We start from the raw sequence: 18,231 nt of genomic DNA, 5'->3' as shown, positions 1-18,231 counted from the left end.
AACTTTAGTTTAGCTAAAAAAACTATTTTCTTACATATTTAAATGAGCCCTCCGGTGCTACCCTGTGCCATCTTCGGGCTGGTGGTGGCTTCCGATGTTTAATTATTCCTCCTTCAGGTGCCGAGAGCCGTGACGTCACCAAGCTCTTGGCACCTATCGTGCATGCGCAGACACTAAGTCTCGCACAGCCGGCCGGCGGTAGGTGCCGAGAGCTTGGTGACGTCATGGCTCTCGGCACCTGAAGGAGGAATAATTAAACATCGGAAGCCATCGCCAGCCCGAAGGTGGCGCAGGGTAGCACCAGAGGGCTCATTTAAATATGTAAGAAAATAGTTTTTTTTAGCTAAACTAAAGTTCGCCGAGCCTAACAAAACTATGTGCCGGCATCAGCATTAAGTAGCCTTCTGGGTGGTCTGCTCGCAGAATAAACTCAGCCCCGTTTTTGACCATTTTGGATTTGGAGTGCTGCTTCACCCCCCTGATGTAAGTGACACTGTGCTGCTGTGGATTTTCTCACTGTAATATATATACAATGTATACATATATATTTCTACATTTTTAACTCATTTTAGTCTCTAGATTTGTAGTAGGTCTCCATTAACTAGATGTTTTCAATGTTAAACTTGTTTTGTGTTATTTTAAAGCTGATGTGTCCCATTCGGTTTCTGGTGGCTGCGATTCTAACAGTGCTGTATCTGAAGATGCCTTATTTAGGGATAAATTAAAACACATGGGCAAATGTAAGTATATGCCACAAAACTCAAACATCATAAAAATAATTATATTAATACTGTTTTCCCAAGTGTTCAGAGTAATGTAATGTAATTCAGTGTTTTTCTAGTAATGTAACTGTTCTTATATTGCACACTCAGTGGAGGAGGGGAATGAACGCAATACTTTACATCCGTCCTCTATATGCTTTTCCAGCCTTCACTGAGAAGCTTGCTGGGTCTTACCATCCTGTGCAGGAAGAAGCAAAAAGTATGCACCTGTCTCCCTTTACAGGCTCAGTGTATCGGCCAGAAACTTACCTGGCACACAGGGTGAATGTATAAAAAGTTTAGGTGTGAATGTAGCATTTTATGTTGCAGCTAAGATGCCGTTCAATCTGTGGTTATGGTCGGTTTGATATATAATGAATGTTCCATTTGTTTTGTTTACTTTATATACTATAGAAATATTTGGCTGACAATGGTTTATACTACAGGTGGATCCTAGAAAGAAATATATACTGTATATTTTAAAGTAGAAATCAGTGGACTACCGTCTCCACTGTATGCCTTTATGGGGGCATAAAAAAATGCTTAAGGAAACTTTATTTTTTTAAAATAAATAGAATTTATGGGTTGTCGTATATATTAGAAAAAAATCTTATATATGGCTTGGGGAGGGGGTGGGGAGGCTATAAAAATGGTAGATCACTTATACTCCTCCATCAGGCTGTTACCTGATGGTAATACTGATTTCTTTAAACAGACAAAGACCCTGCAATGACAGACTGCACTATGGGTAAACGGGAGTGCCGGAAGTGTTTTTTGTCCTCCAACAGATATATAACATTTTTTTAAATTCAGGCAACCTCTATAAAGTGTAAGTGTAAAGTGTACGTGGAGAGAGCCTTTAAATATCATTCCGACAATATTTATACTGCTGGCTTCTACTAAGCTGCGATGCATCCTGATGTGTCCAGCAGCCCTTCTTAAAAATCATATTCAGCTTCACTTGAAGTGGGTGGCAGTACATGGTTGTGATATCCACTAAGGGCACTGAGGTCAGAGCAGCTTCCCTCACTTTCCATAATGCTCATCTCTCCCATCTACCACTAGCAGTTCTAGCACACATATTATTATACACACATATGCACTATTACAGAGAGAGTCAGATAATCTAATACAGACTTATGACTACTGCAGGGGCGTAACTTGAGGGGGTGCAGAGGGTGCAGTCTTAACCTGGCCCAAGAGGCTTTGGGGCCCATAAGGTCTCACTTTCCCATATGAGAAGATTAGTACAATAAACCATACATTATAGTCGGGGCCCTCGCACAAACTTTGCACCGGGGCCCATCAGCCTCAAGTTACACCACTGGACTACTATACACACTGATATCAGCCAGGCTGTTCAGCAGAGGCTAAAGCCATCCCCTTCCCCCAGGCCAGTGGTGGAGGGAGTACAGGAATGGAGGAGATATAGCAGACAGAAGTAAGATGAGGGAACTGCTTCTACTTTCTCTAATTACTGAGCAGAGACCAGAACTGGCTCAGTGCATATTCACATCCACTGACCTCTTTGTGATCCCTCTGTCCATACACTGCATCTCCTCTTCCCTTCTCTTTCATTCTGTGGATCGTTCTTAGCAACCAGAATGCTAGGCTGACGGGAGAGGGCTGAGATGATAGCAGAGAAACAGCTACAAAAGGTAATAAGTCTATTGAAAAAAATGTTAGTTTTAAGCTATTGCAGCTATAGAAAAAAACTGTTATGCTTTAAATTTACCCATTACATTTATGAACATGAACTCCAACAAAAAATAATGTACAGTAGGCAATGCATTTATTCACTCATTTGGGGTAACTAAATTAAAATATGATACCGTATATACTCGAGTATAAGCCGACCCGAGTATAAGCCAAGGCCCCTAATTTTACCACAAAAAACTGGGAAAACCTATTGACTCGAGTATAAGCCGATGGTGGGAAATGCATTGGTCACAGCCTCTCCAATATGTAGCCAGCCAGCCCCTGCCCCAGTGTGTATAGCTTGCCTGCCCCTGCCCCAGTGTGTATAGCTTGCCTGCCCCTGCCCCAGTGTATATAGCCTGCCAGCCCCTGCCCCAGTGTATATAGCTTGCCTGCCCCTGCCCCAGTGTATATAGCCTGCCAGCCCCTGCCCCAGTGTATATTCCCCCCCCCTTCCCCGTCGTGCAGCACAACAATACCGGATCGCACAGAAGATCTACGGGTGCCGCCAGAAAGGCGAGTTTTGATTTATTTATTTTTTTGACTCGAGTATAAGCCGAGTTTGGGCTTTTCAGCACATTTTTTGTGCTGAAAAACTAGGCTTATACTCGAGTATATAAGGTAAATTCGGGGAGGTAATATGAACTATCTACATTAACCCCTTATCACCGACACTAGTTTTCAGCTCAATGACCAGACTCGATTTTTCAAATCTGACATGTCTCACGATAATTGGTTATAACTTTGGAACGCTTTAACATATCCGCGTGATTTTGAGAATGTTTTCTCGTGACACATTGTACTTCATGTTAGTTATAAAATTTAAGTGATACGTTTTGCGTTTCGTTCTGAAAAAAAGTGAAAATTTGGCAAAAGTTTGTAAAAATTCTTCATTTTCCAAGTTTGAAATGTTCTGGTTTCCAGACAAGATGTAAAACTACCCAAAAAGTTTGATAATTAACATTTACAGAATATCTGCTTTATGTTCGGATGATATTTTATGCTTCCAGTCATTTTTCTAGGATGTTATGAGGCGCAGAACTTAAGGTGCGATTTTTCTTATTTTCATGAAAATTGCCAAAACTCACATTTTGAGGGAAAACTCAACTTTCAGGTGACTTTGAGAGGCCTTAATAATAGTAAAACCCCATAAATTACCCCACTATAGAAACTTCACCCCTCAACATATGTAAAACAACTTCTATTAAGTCCATTAACCCTTTAAGTGTTTCACATGGGTTAAAAAATATGGACCTGCGATTTAGAAACTATAGAATTTTTTTTGGAAAATACATTCATTTAGGCCAAAACTGACATTTTCAGAATAAATTAAATGATGAAACGCACTGCAACGCTTGATGCCCAATTCCTCCCGAGTTTACTGATACCCCATATGTGGTGGTGACTGCTGTACGGGCGCACGGCCGAGTATAGAATGAATGGAGGCGCAATGTACAGCAGATTTGTATTGTCACATTGTACGACCTATACATTTTTTTCTTTTTGGTAATGCGAACATATGAGGGATTATTATGTACGGGATGAGCTACAATGTATAGATAATTTATTTTGGGAGTCTAAAGCTAATTCATGAGATTTTATTAACTATTTCAAGGGGGACACAAACAAAATCATCAATTTTTATTTTGGATTGTTAGCATTTTTTCCCCCCCGCTCACCGTAACGTAAAAATAATATTTTATCTTTATTCTCTGGTTCACTACGATTGCGGTGATACCTCATTTATATAGTTTTTCTTATTTTTGCTCAATTTTCCTGAGCAAAACCAATATTGGAGAAAATCGCATTGTTTTTACTATTGACAACTTTTCAGGGCCATAACTTCTGTAGTTTTCTGTTGTCAGATCTGGTTGAGGGCTTATTTTTTGCGAAAACAGTTGTTCTTTTCAGTCGTATCATATTAGGGAACGTAACTTTTTTTGATCACTTTTTAGAACATTTTTTGTGATGGTGTTTGATGGAAAATTGTATATTATGGGAAGTTTTTCGAGTTTTTTTTTACGTAGTTCACCGAGCGGGTTCAATATTGATTTAGATTTATTGTACAGATTAATACGAACGCGGTGATACCAAATATGTACGTGTTTTTGTGTTTTATTTACTTTATTTGCATTTTATGTGTTACTGGGGAGATTATGGGACTTTTATTTTATTTATTTAATTATATTATAAAAAGATTTAATTTTTTTTTTTAACTTTTTTTTTACACTTTCTACTTCTTGGCTTGAATAAGCGATCATCCGATCGCTTATTCAAGCCTTTACACTGCAATACACTTGTATTGCAGTGTATACTGTACAGGGCCGGATTATAGGCGGGGCTCCCGGGGCTCAAGCCCCGGGGCCCCCACCATCTTGCCCCCCCTAGGGGCCCCCACCAGATCGCGCCTCCCGCTACCCCCTTATGAGCCGCATGCCGTCCGCAGCCTCCCGGCCATCTCTATGAACGACCGTGCCGCGTCCCAGCTCATCCACCCCCCTGCATGGACTCCCCGCCCACCCATCCTGCTGCATTCTAAGCCGTCCGCACTTCGGCACAGGCGACTCCGCCTACGCCTCCGCGCAGGCCCCCCCTCCCCCGGCACAGGTGATGGCTTCCTGGCCCGCCCATCCCGGCGCCGTGTATACCCGAGCCGGCCCACACAAACAAGCGACACCGCTCGACCCCGCCCCCCGCTCGACCCCGCCCCCTGCTCGGCACCGCAACCCGCTCAAACCCCCACCGCCCCCTTCCGCTCCGCGCTCAAACCCCCACCCGCCCCCCGGTCAGCGCTCAAACCCCCACCGCCCCCTACGGCTCTGCGCTCAAACCCCCACCCGCCCCCCGGTCAGCGCTCAAACCCCCACCGCCCCCTACCGCTCCGCGCTCAAACCCCCACCCGCCCCCCGGTCAGCGCTCAAACCCCCACCGCCCCCTACCGCTCCGCGCTCAAACCCCCACCCGCCCCCCGCTCCCCGCTCGAACAAGCACCGCCAACCCCCCATTCCCGGCCAAACAAGCAAACAAAGGACCCTCGCCCCCCCCCCCCCCCGGCGAACAAGCACCGGCAAGACCACCCACCCGCCCAAACAGACACCCGGTCATCATAAAAGGTAAGTATATACATATGTATTTATGTGTGTTTATTTATGTATATACAGTGTGTATATGTGTATTTAAGTATATACAGTGTGTATATGTGTATATACAGTGTGTATATGTGTATATGCAGTGTGTATATGTGTATATACAGTGTATATACAGTGTGTATATGTGTATATACAGTGTGTATATGTGTATATACAGTGTGTATATGTGTATATACAGTGTGTATATGTGTATATACAGTGTGTATATGTGTATATACAGTGTATATACAGTGTGTATATGTGTATATACAGTGTATTTAGTGTGTATATACAGTGTATATACAGTGTGTATATACAGTGTATATACAGTGTATATACAGTGTATATACAGTGTGTATATGTGTATATACAGTGTGTATATACAGTGTATATACAGTGTGTATATGTGTATATACAGTGTATATACAGTGTGTATATGTGTATATATGTGTATTACAGTGTATATACAGTGTGTATATGTGTATATACAGTGTATATATGTGTATTACAGTGTATATACAGTGTGTATATGTGTATTTATGTATATACAGTGTGTATGTGTATATACAGTGTATATACAGTGTGTATATGCGTATATACAGTGTGTATATGTGTACATACAGTGTATATATGTGTATTACAGTGTATATATGTGTATTACAGTGTATATACAGTGTATATATGTGTATTACAGTGTATATACAGTGTGTATATGTGTATATACAGTGTGTATATGTGTATATACAGTGTATATATGTGTATTACAGTGTATATACAGTGTGTATATGTGTATTTATGTATATACAGTGTGCATATGTGTATTACAGTGTATATACAGTGTGTATATGTGTATTTATGTATATACAGTGTGCATATGTGTATTACAGTGTATATACAGTGTGCATATGTGTATTTATGTATATACAGTGTGTATATGTGTATTACAGTGTATATACAGTGTGCATATGTGTATTTATGTATATACAGTGTGTATATGTGTATTACAGTGTATATACAGTGTGTATATGTGTATTTATGTATATACAGTGTGCATATGTGTTTTTATGTATATACAGTGTGCATATGTGTATTACAGTGTATATACAGTGTGCATATGTGTATTACAGTGTATATACAGTGTGTATATGTGTATTTATGTATATACAGTGTGCATATGTGTATTACAGTGTATATACAGTGTGTATATGTGTATTTATGTATATACAGTGTGCATATGTGTATTACAGTGTATATACAGTGTGTATATGTGTATTTATGTATATACAGTGTGTATATGCGTATATAGGCATCTACTGTGTATATATGTAGGAAAAAATTGCGACTCCGTAAGATAAAGTCAAGTGAATTTATTCCACCTTAGTGATGCGACGTTTCGTCTTTTCAATCAAGACAATTGATTGAAAAGACGAAACGTCGCATCACTAAGGTGTATAAATGTATATAAATGTGCACAAATGTGTGTGTATAAGTCTATACTTGTGATAATATATGCAAGTATTCGAGTGTAGAACTTTATGTGTGTAAGTATATAAAGGCGTTTATGTATCAGTGTATACATACACTGGGGGCGAGGCGGCTGTATGTAGCTGTGTTACTGGGGATGAGGCGGCTGTATGTAGCGGTGTTACTGGGGATGAGGCGGCTGTATGTAGCTGTGTTACTGGGGGGCGAGGCGGCTGTATGTAGCTGTGTGACAGGGGTGAGGCGGCTGTATGTAGCTGTGTTACTGGGGATGAGGTGGCTGTATGTAGCTGTGTTACTGAGGATGAGGCGGCTGTATGTAGCTGTGTTACTGGGGATGAGGTGGCTGTATGTAGCTGTGTTACTGGGGATGAGGCGGCTGTATGTAGCTGTGTTACTGAGGATGAGGCGGCTGTATGTAGCTGTGTTACTGGGGGTGAATTGGCTGTATCTAGAAGTGTTACTGGGGGTGAGGCGGCTGTATCTAGAAGTGTTACTGGGGATGAGGCGGCTGTATGTAGCTGTTTGACAGGGGTGAGGCGGCTGTATGTAGCTGTGTTACTGGGGATGAGGTGGCTGTATGTAGCTGTGTTACTGAGGATGAGGCGGCTGTATGTAGCTGTGTTACTGGGGATGAGGCGGCTGTATGTAGCTGTGTTACTGAGGGTGAGGCGGCTGTATGTAGCTGTGTTACTGGGGATGAGGCGGCTGTATGTAGCTGTGTTACTGAGGGTGAGGCGGCTGTATGTAGCTGTGTTACTGGGGGCGAGGGGGCTGTATGTAGCTGTGTTACTGGGGATGAGGCGGCTGTATGTAGCTGTGTTACTGGGGATGAGGCGGCTGTATGTAGCTGTGTTACTGAGGATGAGGCGGCTGTATGTAGCTGTGTTACTGGGGGTGAAGTGGCTGTATCTAGAAGTGTTACTGGGGGTGAGGCGGCTGTATCTAGAAGTGTTACTTGGGGCGAGGCGGCTGTATGTAGCTGTGTTACTGGGGATGAGGCTGCTGTATGTAGCTGTGTTACTGAGGATGAGGCGGCTGTATGTAGCTGTGTTACTGGGGATGAGGCGGCTGTATGTAGCTGTGTTACTGGGGATGAGGCGGCTGTATGTAGCTGTGTTACTGAGGATGAGGCGGCTGTATGTAGCTGTGTTACTGGGGGTGAAGTGGCTGTATCTAGAAGTGTTACTGGGGGTGAGGCGGCTGTATCTAGAAGTGTTACTGGGGATGAGGCGGCTGTATGTAGCTGTTTGACAGGGGTGAGGCGGCTGTATGTAGCTGTGTTACTGGGGATGAGGTGGCTGTATGTAGCTGTGTTACTGAGGATGAGGCGGCTGTATGTAGCTGTGTTACTGGGGATGAGGCGGCTGTATGTAGCTGTGTTACTGAGGGTGAGGCGGCTGTATGTAGCTGTGTTACTGGGGATGAGGCGGCTGTATGTAGCTGTGTTACTGAGGGTGAGGCGGCTGTATGTAGCTGTGTTACTGGGGGCGAGGGGGCTGTATGTAGCTGTGTTACTGGGGATGAGGCGGCTGTATGTAGCTGTGTTACTGGGGATGAGGCGGCTGTATGTAGCTGTGTTACTGAGGATGAGGCGGCTGTATGTAGCTGTGTTACTGGGGGTGAAGTGGCTGTATCTAGAAGTGTTACTGGGGGTGAGGCGGCTGTATCTAGAAGTGTTACTGGGGATGAGGCTGCTGTATGTAGCTGTGTTACTGAGGATGAGGCGGCTGTATGTAGCTGTGTTACTGGGGATGAGGCGGCTGTATGTAGCTGTGTTACTGGGGATGAGGCGGCTGTATGTAGCTGTGTTACTGGGGATGAGGCGGCTGTATGTAGCTGTGTTACTGAGGGTGAGGCGGCTGTATGTAGCTGTGTTACTGGGGGCGAGGGGGCTGTATGTAGCTGTGTTACTGAGGGTGATGCGGCTGTATGTAGCTGTGTTACTGGGGGCGAGGGGGCTGTATGTAGCTGTGTTACTGGGGATGAGGCGGCTGTATGTAGCTGTGTTACTGGGGATGAGGCGGCTGTATGTAGCTGTGTTACTGAGGATGAGGCGGCTGTATGTAGCTGTGTTACTGGGGGTGAAGTGGCTGTATCTAGAAGTGTTACTGGGGGTGAGGCGGCTGTATCTAGAAGTGTTACTGGGGATGAGGCGGCTGTATTTAGCTGTGTTACTGAGGATGAGGCGGCTGTATGTAGCTGTGTTACTGGGGATGAGGCGGCTGTATGTAGCTGTGTTACTGGGGGTGAGGCGGCTGTATGTAGCTGTGTTACTGGGGATGAGGCGGCTGTATGTAGCTGTGTTACTGGGGATGAGGCGGCTGTATGTAGCTGTGTTACTGGGGATGAGGCGGCTGTATGTAGCTGTGTTACTGGGGATGAGGCGGCTGTATGTAGCTGTGTTACTGGGGATGAGGCGGCTGTATGTAGCTGTGTTACTGGGGATGAGGCGGCTGTATGTAGCTGTGTTACTGGGGGTGAGGCGGCTGTATGTAGCTGTGTTACTGGGGATGAGGCGGCTGTATGTAGCTGTGTTACTGGGGTCGGGGCGGCTGTATGTAGCTGTGTTACTGGGGATGAGGCGGCTGTATGTAGCTGTGTTACTGGGGATGAGGCGGCTGTATGTAGCTGTGTTACTGGGGATGAGGCGGCTGTATGTAGCTGTGTTACTGGGGATGAGGCGGCTGTATGTAGCTGTGTTACTGCTGGGATAGTGGGAAGGAAGCAGGAGGACTTGTGTGTACGCTACACTTAGTGGGGGCCTCCACCAGATTTTGCGCCCAGGGGCCCCCACCATCCTTAATCCGACCCTGATACTGTAAGTAACTGAGCATGCTGAGCATGCTCAGTTACACACAGCCGGGTCCTGCCAGGAGGCGGAACCCGGCACAGAGAGGAGCCGACAGCCCCGGGTCACTCGTCGGAACCCGGGGCTGAGGCAGGAGGGAACGGATCCCCCGGTAAGCACACCGGGGGGGTCCGATCCACAGGGGACAAACTTGCACGCCGCGGTCATGCTTGACCGCGGCGTGTAAGGGGTTAAACACCCGGGATCTGAGTTTTTCCGATCCCGGGTGTTAGTGCCGGGTCTGGGCTGTGATATCACAGCCCGGCACTATAATAACTCGGTGTCCCGAAAACTTCTTCTGACGCGGCGCCGTAGAAAGGCGTCGCGTCAGAAGAAGTACCCTTAATGACCGCCGTAAAAAGCCGATAGGGCGGTCATTAAGGGGTTAAGTTTGTTAGAATTGAATACTTTATATATTTTGTATGTTTTCCAAGCAACCCCATATTCAAAGTGTACATTTGTTCATACTTACATAGCAGTGCTTATATTCAAACAGTTAATAACCACTTACAAATACTTGCAGGAAACAAAAATCTTTTCGAAGAACAGCACTTTCCTATTTCCCTCTTTAATCATAGGGATTTTCCCAGCATCTGCAGCTTTTATTGCTTTTCAGTGCTAAAATAACAATTCACTGAAATACAAGCTTCTGTACCTTTACGTACATAGTATTATGAAATCTTTGTTAATTTAGCACAATATTAGGAGAAAACAAATTCTTTGTAAACACCTTCAGGACGTGGCCCTTTTTAGTTTTTGCATTTTCATTTTTCACTCCCCACCTTCAAAAATCTGTAACTTTTTTATTTTTCCATTTACAGAGCTCTGTTTGGGCTTGTTTTCGGCGTAACAAATTACACTTCATAGTGATGGTATTTATCATTCCATGCCGTGTACTGGGAAGCGGTAAAAAAATTAAGAATGCAGTTAAAATGATGGAAAAGCGCATTTGCGCCGTTTTCTTGTGGGCTTGGATTTTACCGCTTTCACTGAGCGCCCCAAATCTGGGATACCAAATTTGTATAGGTTTTATAATGTTTTCATACATTTAAAAAAATTTAAACCTTTTGTAAAAAAATAAAAATTCTTCATTTTGCCATGTTCTGGCACTAATAACTTTTTCATACTTCAGTGTATGGGTGATGTAATTTTTTGCGGCTTTTGATGACGTTTTTAATGCTATCATTTTGAGGACTCTATGGGCTTTTGATCACTTTTTATAGAATTTTTTATATTTTTCAAAATGGCAAAAAAGTGGCATTTTCAACTTACAGGGTTAAATGCCGGAAAAATTTGCTAATAGATTTTGAGAGATCGGACTTTTTGGGATGCGATGCGATGATACTTAGTGTTTATGATTTTTACTGTTTATTTATATTTATATCAGTTCTAGGGAAAGGGGGGTGATTTAAACTTTTACTTTTTTACAATTTTTTTCATATTTTTTTAAATATTTTTTTTACCATTATTTTAGATCCTCCAGGGTAATTTAACCCTGCAGGGTCCGATTGCTAATACTATTTACTGCAATACTACTGTATTGCAGTATATAACTATTTAACAATGATTTTTAATAGCCTGCCCTCTGCTGGCTATTATAAATCATTACACATGGCAAGCCTACAAATCTCAATGAGACTCTAGTCTGCCATAGCAACCGATCGCCTATAACGGTAAGTTAGGTGCAGCGGTCAGGTAAGTTAGGTGCTGGCACCGATCGACAGGCGGGTGGCATAGACAGGCGGGTGTTGGCTGTTTTATACAGCCATTACCCGGTGTCTATGGAGAGAGCTCAGCTCGTGAGCTCTCTCCATACACCCTTTGCTGCATGAGGACAATATTGGCAAGGTGTTAAAGGACTCAAACCAGGGCCGGCGCCAGCACACGGCATACATGGGCAAGTGCTGGGGCCCACAGCTGCTGGGAGGGCCCACTCGAGGCAGGGGAGTTAAATGTAATAATTCTGCAGAGAGCAGTGCCTATGCTGTAGCATTGGAATGATCCACCTCCCTGTATTACCTCCCTCTAGCCATTTCCTCCTTTCATAATGGAGGCCCTGCCCAGCAGCCCATGCCATCTGTGTAGCTGCCAGAAAGTGGCCTGTACTACACTCTTCCTGGCAGCATAAGGCCCCCACAAGCCTGGAGCACATGTTACAGGCCCTGTGCCTGTAATGTAACACCAGGAGCTGGCCTTCGGGAGGTGAGGAAGCAGCAGTGCAGGAGTGCTCCAGCACTAAGGTGCTGGAGCATTTCCCCCCTGTGACATCTGCACTAGTGGCTGTGAATCTGCTCTTATGTCCTCCTGGGAAGACAGAGGTCCAACTACAGCTTATCAACAGGAGACGTAAGTATGCAAATGTACTTGAATGTTGTATGTATGTGTACATGTGTATGATGTGAGTATATGAGTAGAAAATTCATAATAATTACAGGTTTTTGTGTACAAGCTGTCCTTGAGACTAGAATGGATGACGATCAAGTGAAAGAAAGTTTTTATTTAAATAATTTTTTGGGACAACGCGTTTCGAGGGAACATCCTCTTCATCAGGTCCAGTATAAAATAATATACACTGGGAGCAGTAGGGTGAGATGAAGAGATAACAAATGGAAGGCACAGTGTGGGTATTGTAAACCTTGTGCAGGGAGTTTAGTAAGATATCAGCCAATGTAATGACAAGCCAGGGGATCGTACTGCATCCTGTGGTGTATCCGTCCTCAATACACATTGTCCGAAAAAATTATTTAAATAAAAACTTTCTTTCACTTAATCGTCATCCATTTTAGTCTCAGGGACAGCACGTACACAAAAACCTGTAATTTTCATTAATTTCATACAGTCAGTTGCTATTCCGTCTGCTACATACTGACGGACACAGGTTACGATGCAGCCCAGCACTTCCGAAACTCTTCTCCACACGTGGTCAATATCTACCCCTTGGCCACCTAGGTTGCCACGTAATACTACTCTCTTAACCAATGAGTATATGTGTGACTGTGTATATTATATATTTAGGTCTGTGTTTACAGCATGTTATCTGAGTAATGTCTGCCAGCTCATGGCCCAGTATGTAGCCTGCCAGCTCATGGCCCAGTATGTAGCCTGCCAGCTCATGGCCCAGTATGTAGCCTGCCAGCTCATGGCCCAGTATGTAGCCTGCCAGCTCATGCCCCAGTATGTAGCCTGCAAGCTCATGCCCCAGTATGTAGCCTGCCAGCCCGCACCCCCCACCCCTAAGAGAGACATATAAATATACTAGACACACATAAAAATAAACTCACTACTCGCCTTTCTGATGCCCCCCATGCAGGTTCTCTTCTTTCTTCCAGCAGCAGGTGCACTATAGACTATGATGTCAGCTGCCTGTACGCCGCCAGAACACACAGACTTGCTGCTGGAAGAAAGAAGACCTGCGGGGGGCATCGGAAAGCGAGTATTGGCTTTTCTTTTTCAATAGACTTGAGTATAAGCCAAATTTTTTTTTTTCAGCACATTTTTGTGCTTATACTCGAGTATATACAGTATATTCTCTGGAAGTTCCAGTAGTCACCAATCAGTAGGAAGTGTACAGATCTTTATGCTTTGGATGACTTCAGCACATCCGTAGCCACAGGATATCACTAGTCTCTCACACTGCCCTGTTGTGACGTTGGTCCATTTTTGCTGTCTTGGTTTCATCACTTGAAAGCAACTTGAAATTAACTGTGAACCACTTCTCTGTCCACATGATATGTTTCTCGGCAAAGATGAGTCCAGCATTTTGATTCTTTTTAATAATGAGAGATTTATTCACCTCAAAGTGGCCTTTCATTCCTAATGCTATTAAATGGTGTTGAAACCATTACCCAAAGAGATTCTCAACATTATCCTGTCCTCTCTTTCTTGGGCGATCAGCCTTCCAGGGAATTTGAATAAGTTTAATGTTGTAAAGATGCACTATCCTATAAATCACAGAAAATTGGAACAACCAATTTCTCTTGCTGTGGCTGATAGGGTGCAACCTGGACAACCTGCTGCCAGAGGGTTTTAGTCACTTTACAATGGCACATCAGTGAAAACTGAAAATTTAGGCTGCCAGTTGAATAGAGTTTGGCAAATAACAAAGGACATTAGCACCAGGTGCCAGTTTAACCCCAATATATGCATCTGAAAGTTTTTTCTAATTTTGATCCATGTTCTTTTACAATTATCTCATTTACAAAAACAAGTCTGGCTGTTGCATTTGATTGGTGGAGGGATTGTAGAGGAGAGAGTTTAGTTTAGTTTGGGGAGTTGCAGTAGTCAAGACGAGAGTGAATCAGTGCGACAATTAATGTTTTAGAGGTTTCAGTTGTAACAAGTGATTGTTTACTAGAAATGTTTTTAAGCTGCGTCCGGCAAGAGCAAGCAAGAGATTGAATATATGGTGCAAAGGAGAGGTCAGAATCCAGCACAACCCGAAGACAGCGGCCTGCTGCCTCGGGTTATGATGACATTCTAGACCAAAATGGAGAGGTTAGGGTTAGGTCGGTTAGTAGACCATGGAAAGACGATAAGTTTCATATTGGAGGGACAAGTTTCAAGAAGAGATAAGACATGATTTTAGAGATGGCTTAGAGACCGTCACTGAAGTTTTGCAGTACTGAAAAACAAATCTGCTAAAGTTTAAATTCATAAATTCATTAAATTTAGCTTTTATGAAGTCCAATAAAAACAAGACGACATATATAAATCGACAGTCAACGTGGTTCAAACCATAAGTTCTCTTTATTAAAATACAGAAGGGCCAACTGGATTTGCATAATATAATTGGGTCAGGCCTCTTAGAAAACGGGCAGAACTGAAGGAAAACATATAACATTAGTTGGAACTATCAAAAAAGGTATAGGTATGCAGACCTGAAGAAAAACTAATCGTATAGGAAAGGGAACCACCTTTAGCAGATAAACAGACCTGAAGCAGAAAACTGCAAAACAAAATAAAGCCAAAGATAGACCTCCAGGGGAACTAGAAATAAACAGGACCCAAAAATTACAACCAGAGTTCATAGAAGCAGCATTGATATTTTGTTCTAAAAGAATAATAGACTAAAACTAGAACGAAGCAAAGTATTAAATAAAAATGGTCATTCCCAAGAGTGATAATATCCTGCCTAAAGTTTCACCCGGTAGGTTGCCAGATTCTTCTAATTAAAATCTTCATCTGTATCACACTGCAGTGTCTAGGTTTTGGTCCCTGCATTCCAAGACAATATCTCACATACATACAGACTTTCACATTTCCTGCTGGCAAACGGGGTAAATCTACAAGCTACAGGCAAGATAAGATCAGGGGAAGGAGGCATGTAGCAGAGCTAACTGTGTGTGTGATAAAGCTGAATTAGCAGTGCTGGAGAGTGTCACTGTATTTTATATCCATCTCATGAATCTCATTATGTGTCATCTCTCTTATTCTATGTGTCAGATACTAGTGAATGTTTAGAATCTAAATAAAAGTGTAGATAAACATGTACTCTGGTAATGTTCATAATGATCTCTGCGGTGGATTCGGGTCCGGCCGGGATTCACTAAGGTAGTTCCTCCGACGTCCACCAGGTGTCGCTGCTGCGCTGAAGTTCCTCGGAATGCACTGATCTTCACCAAGCTGGACCGAGTGAAGGTAAGTGCGTGTCCAGCGACACTTTTTATTTTTTTAAAATGCGGCGGTTTCTCCGAATCCGTCGGGTTTTCATTCGGCCACGTCCCCCGACTTCCGTCACCGATGCAACACAATCCGATCGCGTGTGACAAAAACCCGGGGCAATTCAGGGAAAATCGGCGCAAATCGTAAATATTCGGGTAACACGTCGGGAAACCGCGAATCGGGCCCTTAGTAAATGACCCCCAATGTGTCTACTTAGAGAGTCCCCATCCACACTCTAGAATTTTGCATTGACCATCACTGAGTTATAGGAGCTAAAACAGCAATAAAACTGTGTAAAATTGTAAAGCAAGGGAGTAAAAATGATGATTATTGTGTCCATGGGGACAGGGACTGATTTGGCAAGCTCTGTGCAGCGCTGTGGAATATGTTGGCTCTATTTAAATAAAGGAATTATTATTAAACATCATTAGAGGGTTAAAATTTGAGAACTTTATTTCATGGGCAAACCCCTTTAAGCTACATGTTCTTCCCACTTACTGAACATTACAAATAGTATGGTAGAGATATGTAGTGGGGGAAATAGGTATTTGATCCTAGACTGATTTTGCAAGTTTTATTATAGGTATACCTCAATTAGACCAGAATCTAAAAAGAAATCCAGAAAATCACATTGGAGATTATGTATATAGGGAACCCTTGCATACTATCTCCCCTCCCCCCACCAGTATAGAGGTAGCCCCAGCACACTGTCATAAAAAAAAAAAACTAATGAATTACCTTCCAGGTTCTCCCCGCGGCTCCTCTTCTCTCCTTTCCTTTTGTAGCAGTGGCAACAGAATCAGTTCCTTGCGCTCGGCCCAAGAGCACACTATGACGTCATGAGGCGGCAACCCACCAAGTCATAGGGGCACCTTTACTTACCCATTCCCCCAGAGAAAGTGCAGTGTCCGACAAATGTCCAAAAATGCACTGTGCCTCGATTCACTAATATTGTGCACCCGATATCCTGCATGTGTCGCTTTCCCGTTCAGGTCTGACAGAGTTCACCTTCTTCTTCCTGGTGTATGTAAATGCATTGTCTTGCGACACAATTTGAATCTTAAATCCCGCGCTCAATCCGAATCAGTCGGATCGTCCGATGGCACGCCCACGGATTTCTGTCGCATGGAAACCAGCGTAGTTGCGACACAATCTGATCGCATGCTACACAATCCCAGCGCAAAACCCTGTTAAATACCTATCGAAGCTGCGCAAATCCCTAAAGTCCCACAAAAGTGCTTTCCGTGACCTTTAGTAAATAAGCCCCATAGTGTGCAGAGGGCAAAGCTCACGGAGCTGGCTCTGCCTGCATTGCTGCGAAAGAAGAGGAGAGAAGAGGAACCATGGGAAGCATCTGGAAGGTGAGTAATGAGTTTTTGGGGGTTTTTTTGCTGGGGGCAGTGGACAGCTGACGGTGCGCCTCTTTTCCTCCACAGGGTGGCACTCAGGGCAGTCGCCTGCCCCATGGAAGAAATTGCCTGTTGAGATGCCATTGACTTGGTCAACTGTTAACTAATTGTCATTCTACAGACCAATCTGGCTCTTGTCAGCGTTCTGACTGTAGCTGCAAAGTTAAACCAGCAGATGGCAGTAATGTTGTACTTTCTTTTGCAGCCAGTTACTTTCCGTAAATCTAATTAAATAGATGCACATAGCTCATCTCAGCCTCATCCTGATTAATTGTATTAAGTTATAAACCTTAATTGATGTAAGTTTAGGGTGTAGACCCTACAAATAAAATAGCAGCCTTATCCAGAGAAACTAAAAGGCTGGATTTCATCAGATTCAGATATTCATTTATGTATATACATATTAACATTTATCCACATATTAAACTATTGATATGATACACTTTACAGTTTCAGATTCAAAGTTTATTGTGTGGTAAATTTGTAGAAAATGTTATGGTAGGTTTAGTGACGGTCTAGGTCTTACTGACCCGGTGACATACAATGTGCCCGTCTACCAGTAAACCAGCAGGGTAAAGAGGGAGATTTATCAAACCTGGCATTTCATACATCAGTCTTGATCTCATGTATGCTGGAGTCAGATGAGGTTAAGGAGTAAAATTAGAAATCTCTGGCCCTCTCATATAAAATGGCACAGCGTTGCTAATGTTTGTACATTAGTAGGTTTACAGAAAGATATTACATTGAATTCCCTTCCCATTGCAGGTTCTATACTGTATACCCATAAAAATGAAAGAATGGATAGGAAATTTATGTTCTGGTGAAAATACAGTAAATCTGCCTGAAATTAGAACACTTTAAAATCTAAATTTTATAAACCTTAAAATAAATGCCACTCTTCAGCCACTAAATCATAAATTTATTCAGGCTTTCAGTATGTGTATGGGATAGTTCAGGATATGGATATCTCCACAATCTTACTCTGTTTTGTCACCCCCTACACTACTGAACTAAAGTGCTACTATATAATGATTGTGGTGCTGTACACTCATCCTGTTTCGGGTGATAGCACTCTGCCAGGTAGTAGTTTTAGAATGGGTACTGAAAGACATTGGTGGTCAGTTATCCTAATCTGCCTATACATTCTACGACTGACGCGTTTCTACATTCCCATTATATGGGTATTGTGTCATCAGAGGCATATGGATACATAAAGGTGTGCATAGTATCGCGGATGCATA

At 43.2% G+C, this 18,231-nt stretch overlaps 1 protein-coding gene across 2 annotated transcripts in view; it reads left to right on the top strand.

The window, feature by feature from the left end:
- Positions 1-18,231, top strand: part of CUEDC1 (CUE domain containing 1) — a 150,293-nt gene that overhangs the window by 94,994 nt on the left and 37,068 nt on the right. For both annotated transcript variants that reach the window (XM_072137113.1, XM_072137115.1), the window contains exon 7: positions 645-740. In XM_072137113.1, the coding sequence (XP_071993214.1) occupies positions 645-740 (96 nt within the window). The remainder of the gene's footprint in view (positions 1-644; positions 741-18,231) is intronic.

Source organism: Engystomops pustulosus, chromosome 2 (genome assembly GCF_040894005.1).
Source record: "Engystomops pustulosus chromosome 2, aEngPut4.maternal, whole genome shotgun sequence".
Lineage (NCBI taxonomy): Eukaryota > Metazoa > Chordata > Amphibia > Anura > Leptodactylidae > Engystomops > Engystomops pustulosus.
The sequence above is the reverse complement of the archived record's forward strand: the minus strand, read 5'-3'. Positions and strand labels throughout refer to the sequence as shown.